At 45.6% G+C, this 14,610-nt stretch overlaps 1 protein-coding gene across 1 annotated transcript in view; it reads right to left on the reverse strand.

Moving 5' to 3' along the window:
• Nucleotides 1-13,227, reverse strand: part of OAF (out at first homolog) — a 23,548-nt gene extending 10,321 nt beyond the window's left edge. Inside the window, exon 1 of the mRNA XM_066371658.1 lies at nucleotides 12,500-13,227. Coding sequence (XP_066227755.1) covers nucleotides 12,500-12,763 — 264 coding nt within the window. The 5' untranslated portion in view covers nucleotides 12,764-13,227. The remainder of the gene's footprint in view (nucleotides 1-12,499) is intronic.
• Nucleotides 13,228-14,610: the final 1,383 nt, after the last annotated feature.

Raw genomic sequence — 14,610 nt, forward strand, 5'->3', positions numbered from 1 at the left:
AGTGGTATGATTGGCTATTCAGTATGTGAGATCCAGATACACACAAGTCTTATCTCAAGGCTGGACCCTCTGTCTTCCTGTGGAACAAGAGTGTTTCCTGAGTTTTTCCTTCCCCTTTCCCCCATCATCACCTCTCTGCAGCTTGGAAAACCTGGTAGGGAAGAACAGACCTTTTCATTGCCCTACCCTCTTTCCAGCAGGCCACCCACTTGTTCCGGGGCTAGTTTTCACTGCCTGATTTGGACCTTTTCCTAGGACTCCACCTGGACACAGGCATTCGGGGTGGAAGGGAGAGTGGAGATACTTGCCAAGCTCAAGGGAGCACATCTGAATCTTTGGGCAGGGCTACTGATTCCTGATCTGTGGGAAATTCCACAGATATGGCAGAGGGACTGCTCTTAGACCCAACGGCCCTCATGGACATGAGCTGGGTTGTTCCTCTCAGTGACTTCTCATAAACTCTTATGAGAAAATGCTCTGAACTCTAAAAGGGTTAGGTCTCTCTTGAAAGCAATTCCTCTGTTCTTCAAGAATACATCCTATCACATGCCTTTAGCCATATCATGGGTACCTAAGGGTAGGGGGAGACTGGTTCCTACAAGCTTCTGCCTGACGTCATGTGATGTGATATCCTGTTAGAACAAACAGCCTCAGGTGGCAACGTGGCCACCTGTACATTCCACATCTTCACTGACTGTCTCCAGCCTGTGCTGCTCTCCAGGCCAGGAGACCACAAGGCAGAGACTCTGGGCTTTCTATCCTGTTCCTTCCTCTGGCCCCCACTCACCCACCAGTGTCCAGGTCAGACTCAAGTCCCAATCTCCTCGAGTCCTTCAGAGTGACTTTGAACTGGCCCATATTCCCATATGGCTCCCCATGGCTCCAGCCCATGGCCCTTACAATCCCCTCTCTCCACGTTTGTGAAGTCTGTGGCTCCCGTTGTATCCATCACCCCGAAACAGTTGCACATGACTTTCTCATATCTCTCAGCCCCACCCTTCCCATTCAGTCAGCACCAAACCATGCCTGGAACATGACTCATCCCTTTCCCCAGCTTTTGAACACTCAGACTGAGGAACAAAGGGGGAAGAGAGCATGGACAGGAACACAGCCTGGGGGAATGGGATCAAGAAGGCTGTCACACAAAAAGCCAGGTTAGGGACTGGAGATGGTGACATGCCTGTTATTTAGATATACCCAGTGAGTATGTACATGTGGTATAATTACAGATACAGGGTTTGGATTATAAAGAAGAGTATTGCCAATTAAGTGTGTGCTATGAATTAGAGCTCTGTGGTGAGGTCATATAGAATTAGGCCTGAAGTCTGTATGCTGCTTAGACACATTAGGGTGATTGTTGGTAGAATGACAGGTTTCAAATAGGTAACTGAGTTTGGCCTCTACCTTCATTTGACAGTCTAACTTGGTTGCTCTTCCAAGTTCCCTCCCCTTTTCTGAAGCAGTTATGCCACTGGTTCCTAAATATCACTGTCCAATGGAATCACCAGGGTCTCTTTAAAAAAATACTTCTGCCCAGCTCCCACCCTCAGACATTCTGACTTAATTGGTATGGATAGCAACCCAGGCATCGAGATCTTCCAAAGCTCCCTAGGTGATTCTAATGTGCAGCAAACTTTGGAAGCCACCGAGCTATGGCACATCTTTTAGAGCCTTGGCTCAATCTGCCTGATGGTCAGCAGCAATTGGACAAGACTTGCAGTAATGCACAACGGCCATTTGATTGTTCCAAGCTATTTGTGGAGTTTGCAATCTTTGCCTGGGCTCTAGGTTAGGTGTCCTACAGCAGGCTGATTACTACTACTGCTTCACTGGCTTTAGGTCCAGTGTGGCAGTGTGGGGAGAGCCAGATCTTGTTGGAACCTTGCTCCTGGCAGGGGCAAACAGAGGGTGAGAGGGGCCATAGGGAGGGGATTGGGTGTGAGGGGTGCAATGCACCCAGCACAAGGGGCTCAATGCTGCCCTGGGTAGATAGGAAGGACAAGGATGACTACTACATGTTCCTAGGGGCTGGCTAGAAATTTTGGAGTGTGATGATTAATTTTATGTATCAACTAGACTGCATTACGGGATGCGTAGGGAGCTAGTAAAGCATTATTTCTGGTGTATCTGTGAGGCTGTTAACAGAAGAGATTAGCATTTGAATCAGCAGAATGAGTAAAGACAGTGCTCACCAATGTGAGTGAGAATCATCCAATCCACTGAAGGTATAAATAGAACAAAAGGTGGAGGAAGGGCAAATTTTCTCTCTCTGATTGAGCTGGGACGTAATCTTTTGTGAGCAGACATTGGTGCACTTGATTCCCAGGCCTTCCAATTCAGACTAAACTATACCAATGGCTTTCCTGGGTTTCCAACTTGCAGATAGCAGACAATGGGACTTAGCCTCCATAATTGTGGCAGACAATCTCTCATAATAAATCTTTCTACTTTTCCATGAACCTGACTGGCACCTCCCCTTCACAGGAGATACACTAGCCCCACCCTCCCAACTCTTGGTGGTCCTGTCCCACCAAGGTCTCTGCAGGATTAGGAACAGACTGAGTTGTATGGCTCTGAGGTGGGGCCACTCTCCCATCTTCCCCCAAGCTGGACTGGTACCTCCCCCTCATGGGAAATCCACTAGCCCCAACCTGGCAACTCACAGTGGTCCTGCCCTGATGAACTTCAGCTCCTAACAGAATCATGGAGAGACTGAGTTGTGTGGCCTTAGGATGGAGGCCATTTTCCCCTCACAGGCCCAACTGGTGCAGAGTTATCCCTTTACAGGGCCAAATTTGGTCTGTTTGGGCCTGATAAACTATTCTGCCTTACCCTGATGATTCCCTGAGACTCCTCCCCAGCTCAAAGGTCTGTGAGCACCCGGTAGGTGGCAAAAAGACTTGGTATAACCTGGAACATCTGCCGAGTGGCCTCAGACACAGCACTGGCACTGAGATTGAAGCTGTATCAATCTAGTGAATACCACTTGCCCCTAACTGGTGACTTACTGAGAACCTATCTCATACAACTCAAGTGCAGCCAGAGATTCTTTCAGTGACTGAGACAAACAGGGAGCCGGCAGGTAGAGGTAGATGCAGGTGGACCGCAGGGTGCCTTGGGGCATCTGCTGACCTGCCCTTGGGCTCAGTGTTAGTAAAAGCTGGCTTGGTGCATAGCTTGGTCCTTCCCTCCCACACCTAGACCCAGGAGAGGCTTCTCCACCCCCCTACCCCTCCTTCCTCTCTGTCTCTCTCTTCCCCTCCCGCAGCCAAAGCTCCATTGGAGCAAAGATGGCCCGGGCGCTGGGGATGGCTCCTTGGCCTCTGCCCCAGGCGCTAGAGTGGCTCTGGTCGCGGCTGAGCGACGCCCCGGAGGGGCAGAGCATCGCCCCCTGGTGGGCAGAGCGTCGCCCCTGGTGGGCATGCCGGGTGGATCCCGGTCGGGCGCATGCGGGAGTCTGTCTGACTGTCTCTCCCCGTTTCCAGCTTCAGAAAAAAAATACAAAAAAAAAAAAAAAGACTCAATTACAACAGGAGGGCCCACCTAACACATACAGGGACATTCCTGGATTACTCAGCTCAGATGATCAAGGAGACTGTACCACTGGATTCCACTGGACATCTACTACATAAGGCGATGCTACTAAGACAAGGAGACAGCAGACCTACCTAATACATAGAAACAAACACAAAGAGGCAGCCAAAATGAAAAGACAAAGAAATATGCCCCAAATGAAAGAAAAGGAGAAGTCTCCAGAAAAAGATCTAAATGAAATGGAGGCAAGCAAATTACCAGATATAGAGTTTAAAAAATGGTTATAAGTTTGATCAATGAACTTAGTGAAAACTTCAACTAGCATAAAAAAGGATATAAAAACTACAAAAAAGAACCAGTCAGAAAAGAAAACTACAATATCTGAAATGAAGGATACACTTGAAGAAATAAACAGTAGGTTGGAAGAAGCAGAAGATCGAGTCAGAGACTTGGAAGACAAGGTAGGAGAAAACACCCAATCAGAGCAGGAAAAAGAAAAAAAATAATAAAAAAGATAGTTTAAGGCAGACATTTTCAACTTTTTTTTCTCATAGCAGACATAAACTAAGGGAGCGGCTTCTTGGTTTTTAGTAATTAGTTTATGTGTGCCATGAAAAATAAAATGTTGAAAATAGCTGGTTTAATGGAACTTTGGGACAATGTGATGCATAACAACATCCCCATTATAGGGGTACCAGAAAAAGGAAAGAGCAAGGGAAAGAGAACCTATTTGAAGAAATAATGACTAAAACATCCCTAATTTGGGGGAAAAAACAGACACATAAGTTCAGGAAGCACAAAGAGTCCCAAACAAGATGAACCAAAGGAGACTCACACCAAAAGACATCATAATTAAAATGCCAAAGGTTAAAGACAAAAGAGAATCTTAAAAGCATCAAGAGAAAGTTACTTACAAGGAAGCTCCCATAAGACTGTCAGCTGATTTCTCAACAGAAACATTTTGGGACAGAAGGGATTGATACAAAAAAGTGGGAAATGCAACTTAAAAATTCTATGTGTATAAGACACATCCAATTTTTAGACCCTGAATTATTTTGATAAGGGTGCATCTTATACATGGGAAAATACAGTATATACTGTCTACTAGAGATCCACCTCAGAATGGAAGATACACATAGACTTGGAGTAAAGGGACAGAAAAATATATTTCATGCAAATGGAATAGAAAAAAAAAGCAAGGGTAGCAACACTTATACCAATCAAAAAAGATTTCAAGCCTGACCAGGCAGTGGTGCAGTGGATAGAGCATTGGACTGGGATGCAGAGGACCCAGGTTCAAAGCCCCAAGATTGCCGCTTGAGCATGGGCTCATCCAGCTTGAGCATGGGCTCACCAGTTTGAGTGCAGGGTTGCTGGCTTGAGCGTGGGATCACAGACATCATAGACATGACTCCATGGTCACTGACTTAAAACCCAGGGTCTCTGGCTTGAGCCCAAGGTCACTGGCTTGAGCAAGGGGTTACTCCCTCTGTTGAAGTCTCCCCTCCTGGTCAAGGCACATATGTGAAAGCAATCAATGAAAACTAAGGAGCCACAATGAAAAATTAATGTTTCTCATCCCTCTCCCTTCCTGTCTGTCTTTTCCTATCTGTCCCTCTCTCTGTCTCTGTCTCTGTCATACACACACAAAAGACTTCAAAACAAAGGCCATAACAAGAGACAAAGAAGGACATTATATAATGCTAAAGAGAAAAATTCAACAAGAGGATATAACCCATGTAAATATTTATGCACTCAACATAGGAGCACCAAAATATATAAAGCAAATCTTAATGGACATAAAGGGAGACATCCACAGTAATAATACAGTCAATAACACCCTGTTGATATCAATGAATAGATCTTCAAGACAGAAGATCAACAAGGAAACAGCAGCCTTAAATGATACACTAGATTAGATGGATTTAATTGATATTTTCAAAGCATTTCACCCCAAAGCAGCAGAATATACATTCTTTTCAAGTGCACATGGAATATTTTCTAGGATAGATCACATGTTAGAAGACAAAATAAGTCTCAATAATTTAAGAAGACTGAAATCATACCAAACATCTCTGACCACAATGGTATGAAACTAGAAACCAATGACAGAAAAAACAAAACAAAACTGAAAAATATACAAGACATGTAGGCTAAATAACATGTTACTAAACAATTAATGGGTTAACACTGAGATCAAGAAAGAAATCGAAAGATACCTGAAACAAATGAAAAATGAGCACAGAGCAACCTGAAATCTATGGGATACAGTGAATCCAGTGCTGAGAGGGAAACTATAGGCCAATATCTCTAATAAACATAGAAACTAAAATCCTCAACAAAATATTAGCAAACTGGATCTGGCAATACAGTAAAAAGATCATACAGGCCCTGACTGGTTGCCTAGTGGATAGAGCATTAGCCTAGTGTACAGACATCCTGGTTTTAGTCTAGTGTACAGACATCCTGGGTTTGATACCCAGTCAAGGCACACATGAGAAGTGACTATCTGCTTCTCTCCTTTTACCCCTTTTTTCTCTCTTCTCCTCTTGCAGCCAGTGGCTCTACTGATTCGAGCATTGGCCTCTGGTGCTGAGGGTAGCTCTGTTGGTCTGAGCATCAACCCCAGGTGTTGAGAATAGCTTGGTTGATTTGAGCATCGACTTGAGATGGGGGTTGCTGGGTGAATCCTGGTCAGGGTGCGTGTGGGAGTCTGTCTCTCTAATTCCCCTCCTCTCACTTAAAAACAAATCATTTACCATAATCAACTGAGATTTATTCAGGGGATGTAAGACTGGTACAATATCTGCAAATTAATAAACATAATACACCACATAAACAAAATGAAGGATAAAAATCACATGATCATATCAATAGATACTGAAAAAATATTTGCTAACATCCAATACCCATTTATGATAAAAACTCTCAGCAAAGTGGAACTAGAGGAAACATCTCTCTACATAATAAAGGCCATATATGACAAACCCACAGCCAACATCATACTCAGTGGGAGAAAACTAAACACATTTCCCTTAAGATCAAGAAAAAACAAGGATGTCTGCTTTCACCAGACAGTACTGGAGGTACTAGCCTCAGCAATCAGACAAAAAGAAAAAATGAAAGGCATACATAGTGGAAAGGGAGAAGTAAAACTGTCATTATTTATAGATGGCATAATACTGTATATAGGGAACCCTAAAGATTCCACCAAAAGACTACTAGAACTGATAAATGAATTCAGTAAAGTGGCAGTAAAAATCCAAAATTGGTTTCATTTCTATACACCGATAATGAACTGTCAGAAAAGAGATATAAGAAAACAATCCCATTTAACTCCATCAAAAATAAAATACTTAGAAATAATTTTAACCAAGGATGTAAAAGACCTGTACTAGGAAAATTATAAGACATTGAAGAAAGAAAAATTAAAAAAGATGCAAATAAGTAGAAGCATATACCATGTTCATGGACAGGAAGAATTAACATCATTAAAATGTCCATACTACTCAAAGTAATCTATAGATTCAATGCAATCTCTATCAAGATATCAATGGTATATTTCACAGACTTAGAACAAATTTGCCAAAAATTTATATCAAACCACAAAGACCCTGAATAGTCATAGCATTCTTGAGAAAAATGAACAAAGTTGGAGAAATCATGCACCTAATTTTAAACTATATTACAAGGCCATAGTAATCAAAACAGCATGGTACTAGCATAAAAACAGATATATAGCTCAATGGAACTGAATAGAGAGCCCAGAGATAAATCCATGCCTATAAGATCAACATATCTTTAAAAAAGGAAGCAAGAACATGCAATGGGGTAAAAGACAGTCTATTCAATAAATGGTGTTGAGGAAAGTTGGACAGATACATGCAAAAAAATAAAAGTAGACCACCTTCTTACATCATATACAAGCATAAACTCAAAATGGATTACAGGCATAAATGTAAATCCTAAAACCACAAAACTCCTAGAAGAAAACAGTCCATAAAACCTTAGTTTTACTTATAGTTTCATTAATATTAGAAGCTGTCCTTAATCTTTTCTATCCAGACATACCACTCAGTTTCTTAGCAGATCTATTCAACAGCTTCTATTTACACCTGACATTAATTTCCTTTGATGTTCACAGCCTAAATGAGAAGGCTACCACAAGCATATTTATGAAGTATACAGGATGCCTTTAAATGATGGCAGGTATTTTCCTCATTAAAGCAGCCATAACAGACATTTAGATATGATGCTGTCCCTAATCTTTCTCCTAATTAATGATTACGATTGCAACCCAAATAAGACCAGGCAGTTAAATGTGGAACATTTCAGAAGCAAAGAAAATATACCACAATTTTGAAATAGCTTCTTACCTATAAATAAAGTCAATGTTTGAAAAAAAAACCCCCATATAACCATATAAATAACCATATTCTTATAGCAGTATTTTTTTCCTGATATATCTCCTTGGGCAAAGAATGTAAACAAAAAAATAAACAAACCAGACTACATTAAACTAAAATGTTTTTGTATAGCAAAACTGTCAATAAAATAAAAAGCCAAACCACTGAATGGGATATATCTGATAAAGGGTTACTATCCAAAATTTATAAAGAACTTATACAACTCAACACCAGAAAGACAAACAATCTGATTTAAAAAATGGGCAAAGGATCTGAATAAACACTCTCCAAAGAGGACATACACATGGCCAATGGACATATGAAAAGATGCTTAATTTCACAAATCATCTGAGAGATGCAAACTAACACCCTGATGAGATATCACCTCACACCTCTCAGAATGACTATTGTCAATAAGTCAACAAAACAAGTGTTGTCCAGGATGTGGAGAATAGGAAACTCTTGAGCACTGTTGGTGGGAATGCAAATTTGTGCAACCTCTTTGGAAAGAAGTTACCTCATAAAATTAAACATGGAAGTTCCTTATGACCCAGTGATTCTACTTCTGGGAATATATTTGAAGAAATCCAAAACACTAATTTGAAAGGATATGTGCACCCCTATGTTAACTGCAGCATATTATTACAATAGCCAAGATCTGGAAGCAGCCCAAGTACCCATCAGAAGTACAATGGACTACTACTCAGCCATAAAAAGAAGGAAATCTTACCCTTTGTGACAGCATGGATTGACCTGGAGAGCATTAATCCAGTCAGAGAAAGCCAAGTACTACATGATTTCACTTATATGTGGAATCTAATGAACAAAATAAACTATAAAACAAAACAGAAACAGACTCATAGATAGAAAACAGACTGACAGCTGTCAGCAGGGAGGGGAGTTGCAGGCTGGGTGAAAAAGGAGAGGGATTAAGCAAAAACACCCTCAGAGACACAGACAACAGAGCAGTGATTATAAGAGGGAAAGGGGAGTGGAGAAGATCGAAGGAGGTATGGGGGGATAAATGGTGATGGAAAGGAACTTGACTTAGGGTGGCGAACACATAATTCAATATACAAATAATGTATTATGTAATTGTACACCTGAAAACTATATAATTTTATTATCCAATGTCATCCCAATAAATTCAATTAAAAAAAGGCTCTGATACTTTTACACAATGGAATATAACTTGGCCATAAAAAAAAGGAAATCTTACCTGTTGGAACAACATTGATGGGCCTGGAGAGCATTATGCCAAGTGAAATAAGCCAGTTAGAGAAGACCAATATCATATGATTTGACTTATCTGTGAAATCTAATGAACAAAATAAACGAATAAAATAGAAACAGACATAGATACAGAGAACAGACTGACAGCTGTCAGTGGGGAGGAGGATTGTGGGCCAGGTGAAGAGATTAAAGAAAAATAAAACTTCATAGACACAGAAACAGTATAGTGATCACCAGAGGGAAAGGAGGGCTGGAGGAGGTAGAAGAGGGATAAATGGGGACGGAAGGAGACTTGACTTCGGGTGGTGAACACAAAATACAACATACAAATGATGTATTATAGAATTATACAGCTGAAACCTATATAATTTTTTTTTTTTTTTTTTTTGCATTTTTCCGTAGCTGGAAACGGGGAGGCAGTCAGATAGACTCCCGCATGTGCCCGACCGGGATCCACCCGGCATGCCCACCAGGGGGCGATGCTCTGCCCCTCTGGGGCGTCGCTCTGTTGCAACCAGAGCCATTCTAGCGCCTGAGGCAGAGGCCACAGAGCCATCCTCAGTGCCCGGGCCGTCTTTGCTCCAAGGGGCCATCTTTGCTCCAATGGAGCCTTGGCTGCGGGAGGGGAAGAGAGAGACAGAGAGGAAGGAGAGGGGGAGGGGTGGAGAAGCAGATGGGCGCTTCTCCTGTGTGCCCTGGCCGGGAATCGAACCCGGGACTCCTGCATGCCAGGCCGACACTCTACTACTGAGCTATCCGGCCAGGGCTTCCAAATGTTTTTGGTACATGAAACAAAAGAAACACCACATCCAGGCCTTTTTTCCTACAAGAAAAATTATTACTTCTAAATAAAAGTTCTTGTGGAAATCGAGCAAAGACCATGAGGCCTGAGGCCTTAGAACTGAGGGGCCAATAAGAGAGATTCACCTGGAATGATTTGAATTGGGAAGGGCTTAAACGCTATTCCACAGGCTGTGGCCACCTTGGCATTCCCCAGCTCCACCCTGCCCTGGGCTAACTGAGAAACCAGGAGCTGGAGGAAATCTTGGAGAGCTGGTTCACTTTCTAAGCCTTTTACTCCCAATTTCACCTTTGCTGATGAAATTAGAGATGCCAGGAGAGGGTGTGAAACACCAGCTTCTGGGTCAGGGGCTATCCTGAAAAGGACTTCAGAAATCTAGGTGGAGGTTTGAACCACTGTGGGAATTAAAATGGAACTCCTGAAATCAGCAACAAATAGAGCCTAACTGGGCAGTCAGCCCTCCCACTATACCCTCAGCCCCAATCCTCAGTCCTCCATGGCACTGCCACCTGAGAGCTCTCCCCTCCTTGCCTTCAGGGTAGAGCAATAACATATTTCATGCTGCAGCTAAAGGCTATAAAAGCTTAGCCCTACCTGTCGCCTCTTTCACTGCTGTCCTAGTCACAGCCTTGGCTGCTGGAGAAGTCCCAGTGATGGGGGGGGGGGGTCTCTCTCCGGGATTTCAACTCATTGAACAATGGACAGTGGGCAGGAAGGTGGGAGGCTTACCCTGACCCACTGCTTATTCTCAAGGGCAAAGGGCTTCAATGGAAGGTAGGAAGGGAAGATTAGAGATCTCTGCTTCCTGAGGGATCCAGCCATTAATTGGATTTTCTGGGAAAAGAATAATACACTTGACAAAATTGCCCTGGAGTTCAGGTGAGGAATAGGTGTTCTGGCCACATCAGCTCCTTTCTTGCCACACACAAACTCACCTGGTCCTACCTAATCTGAGAAACCTAGTTGGGGCTTGCTGAGTAAGAAAGAACAACAGTCTCCCAACTGTGACCACTTACCTTCCCCCCATTCTCCATAGTCTATCTATGTCCCATGTCAATGACAATTCAGTAGTCCTGGGACAGATCAGTAGCCAAGACCTGCCTCCACTGTCCACTGGATCTCTTTTCCCCCACCCCACCCCATATTATACATGGCAATTTTGCTGGGTCCCTAGCTGCCTCTCAAACTCTGCCCCCTCTCCTCTCAAGCTGCTAGGCTTTAGGAGACAGAGGTGGCTTACCCAATGGTCCCACAAACCTGGCCTTCTCCGGCTCTCCAGCTATCTGATTGGCCTCACCTGTCCACTCCCCCAAAGACACAATAGGGCCTCTTTTTATCAGGAGAGAGGTTGGGGGTGGCTGTAGGAGATCAGGAGTACCAACCATCTCTTCCTTCAGGACTCCTGATGTTCGGTCATTGCAGGGTGGACCTTCCCAGGTCCATTTGCTAATAAACTCCCAGCATCTTTACTCTACAAGCTCCCTAACCTTGGGGGCCAGGTCCACCTTCTGGTTTCCTCCACAACATACATGCACACACTGAGTAGAGGCTGGTCTCTGCTTCCCTCTCACAATTGGGGCCAAAACATGGAGGTAAGGCCTGACCAGGCGGTAGCGCATTGGATAGAGCATCAGACTGGGACGCAGAGGACCCAGGTTCGAAACCCTGAGGTTGCCAGCTTGAGTGCGGGCTCATCTGGTTTGAGCAAGGTTCACCAGCTTGAGCCCAAGGTTGCTGGCTTGAACAAGGGGTTAGTTGGTCTGCTGTAGCCCCCTGGTCAGGGCACATGCGAGAAACCAATCAACGAACAACTAAGGTGCCACAATAAAGAACTGATGCTTCTCATCTCTCTCCCTTCCTGACTGTCTATCCCTATCTGTCCCTTTCTCTGTCTGTCTCTGTCACAAAAACAAACAAAAACATGGAAGTAAGGAGTGCCCAGCAACGCCCTCCCTCCTGCCCCAGGGAAATATGAAACAAGAGTAGGTGGTTCATAGACTTCACCAAGATGTCAGGACTGCAAGGCCTGGAGCCACTTCATTGTCCTGTACATAGTTGAGTAGTGGCTCAAAGAAGGGAAGGGACTTGCCCTAGATCACACAGCAAGATTCCTGGCCTTGGATTTTTCCGGCAAGAGCATATAAAAATTACTCCAAGAGGAAGTCAGGGTCATTGACATTGACTTCTGAAAGAGGGTCTGCACCTGGTGGTCCTTAGCGAGCTGGAAGAGGAAGTAGGGAAAGGTCTGGTCTGGGAGTGAAACAGGGCTTGGGCACCTGGATCAGAGAGGTGAAAAGCTGGAGGGAGGTCTCCAAGGGAGCAGTGCAGGAGTTCTTTGTGGCAAAGGATGGGGCCAGGTCTGGGCGCGGGGGATCTGGGCAGAGATATAAAGAAGAGCCCTGTGCAAACTTGGGTAAGTGCGTCTTTCTCCCGGCCCGATTCTTGGGTCTGCAGGCCTGAGTGCAATGGGGACCCGGCGCACTTAGCCTCGAAGGTCTCATCCTGGAGAGTGAGCCTGCCTCACCTTCTTGAAGTCGGCAGTGAAGGAGACGAGGGTGCCGTCGGGCTTGCGCAACTCGAGGCTGATGTTGTCGTTGTCGCTGTCCGCCTGCAGGCTCTCCTCTGTCACCTGGCCGTCGGGCAGCCGCACGCGGACACGCAGCTCCGCCGGCGCTCCGGACCCGGCACCCACGCCGCGCGGTGCCCCCAGGAGCTGCACCAGGAGCGGCAGCAGCAACAGCAGCGCCCGGGACGCCGTGGGGACTCCGCCGCAGCCTGACGGCCGCATCCCCCTAAGCGGCTGCCGCCCTCTGCAGCCCCGGGACGCAGCGCGCGGGCCGGGAGACGCGCTGCCAAACTCCGCTCAAAGTTGGTGGCAAGTTTGGGGCGCCTAAGAACGGCTGGTCGGGGGCTCCGCCGCAGGTCGCCCGCGACGTGGCGGGGACGCACGGAGGCTGCGCGCCCCCGGCGGCTCCCAGGCAGGCACGGCCCTCCCGGCCCCCGCGGCTTCCAACTACGGTGCTCAGAGCCTCTGTTGTGCACTTTTCATTCAATCCCACCCCCCCGTCACTTCCTTCAGAAAACAGAAACCACCTCGACCTGTCTTAAAGAGACCGCGCACCTTTTGGCCCTTAAAGGGCCCGCGGAAGTTCCCCGCACTCGTGTGGCGGCCAGAGGATAGAGGGGACCGCTGCACAGCGGCTTTGTGGGAAAAGGGCTTTCTCAATCTCCCTCCCTCCCTGCCTTGTCCCGTCAGCGACCGGGCTGTGGCAGGGGTTGGTTCTCCGAGTAAATCCCTTCCTCCCAGCAGGGGCGGGACGGGTGCCTCTTACCCCGCCTCCCCCCCCCCCCCCCTTTTTGGTTTGTTCTTGTGCCACGTGGATGAAATAATCTGGCTTGGTGTTTTAGGGGTTTTGTTTGTTTTTTTAATTTTTCTGACAAAATGGATTTCTGAAAAACTTCTGAAAAATCAGACCTCACCTCACACTCCATCTTTGGGCCGACCTAGTCTGGAGAGGGGAGCTGAGGGCGTTCCCTGTTTGACATCCCTCAGGTGTGAGATCTTGATAAAACAGGGCACCTCTCTGGATGCAACCCTCAAAGCCCTTACATTTTGTAAGCCACTGTGTGGCTTTCTTTTTCATTCCAGCCTCCCTCTCTTCCCCTGTTCAGGGCCTTTTCCTCAGTTCTGCCCACCTCTCCAGAACTCCTTTCTCTGTAATAGTCTGAGCAAATCCAGGGAAATTTTAGAGTCCAGGCCATCTGGAGAATGTCCAAGTACATACGCAGGACACTGGTGCTTGACCATCCCTGCCTCTCCACAAGCCCCCAAAGCCCTGCCATGAACTGTGTGAACAATGAAATAGGTGAAGGCAGAGGGATCTAGATTTCTGCTTCCTCTGATTAGCTGTGTGATTTGGACACGTTTTAAAATTTTTCTGGGCCTTCATTTGAGGAATCTAATGAACAATGTGAACTGAGGAGTGGAATAGAGGCAGAGGTGGGATCAAAGGGACCAGAGGGAAAACGGACAGAGGGAAAGGGGATGAGAAGATGGGATCAGCAAAGGGAAAGAGATTGGTGAAATTATATATACATAACACAGCGCTATAGAGAGCAGGGAAGCAAATCCTGGAGGGAAGGGGGGAGGGTGTTGGGGAAGGGGGGCAAGAGGGATGTTGAGCAGAACACGGTGGGGGATGTATTCGGTGGGACACTTGAATCTATGAAAACACAATAAATTAAAATCAATAAAAAAAATTCTCTGGGCATAAGTATCACCCTGTGTATAGTGGGAGTGGCTGAGATTTATGGTGTTTTACTAATCCCATGTAAGAGAAAGCCCCAAGGAATGGTCGGAACCTATTGTTTCCTGAGGTCCATTTATCATTTCTGTCCCCCTATTTTTTTCTGAGATCTTTATTGCAGATAGGCGAAGACTCTCCTCTGCTCTGCAGCCTCCTTCCCTTCTAGATCTTCCCAGCACAGGGTTCTTGTCAGTGCCAGAGATGACAGCAGGTACCCAGGCATGCAGGTACTGTGAGGGCACCAACAGTAGAGCCAACTTCCTTGAACTGCAGGGTCAAACCCATCTCTTGCTACCAACTCAGCATTCTTCCTACTACACTCTGCTGC

Source organism: Saccopteryx leptura, chromosome 1 (genome assembly GCF_036850995.1).
Source record: "Saccopteryx leptura isolate mSacLep1 chromosome 1, mSacLep1_pri_phased_curated, whole genome shotgun sequence".
In the NCBI taxonomy this organism is placed as follows: Eukaryota; Metazoa; Chordata; class Mammalia; order Chiroptera; family Emballonuridae; genus Saccopteryx; species Saccopteryx leptura.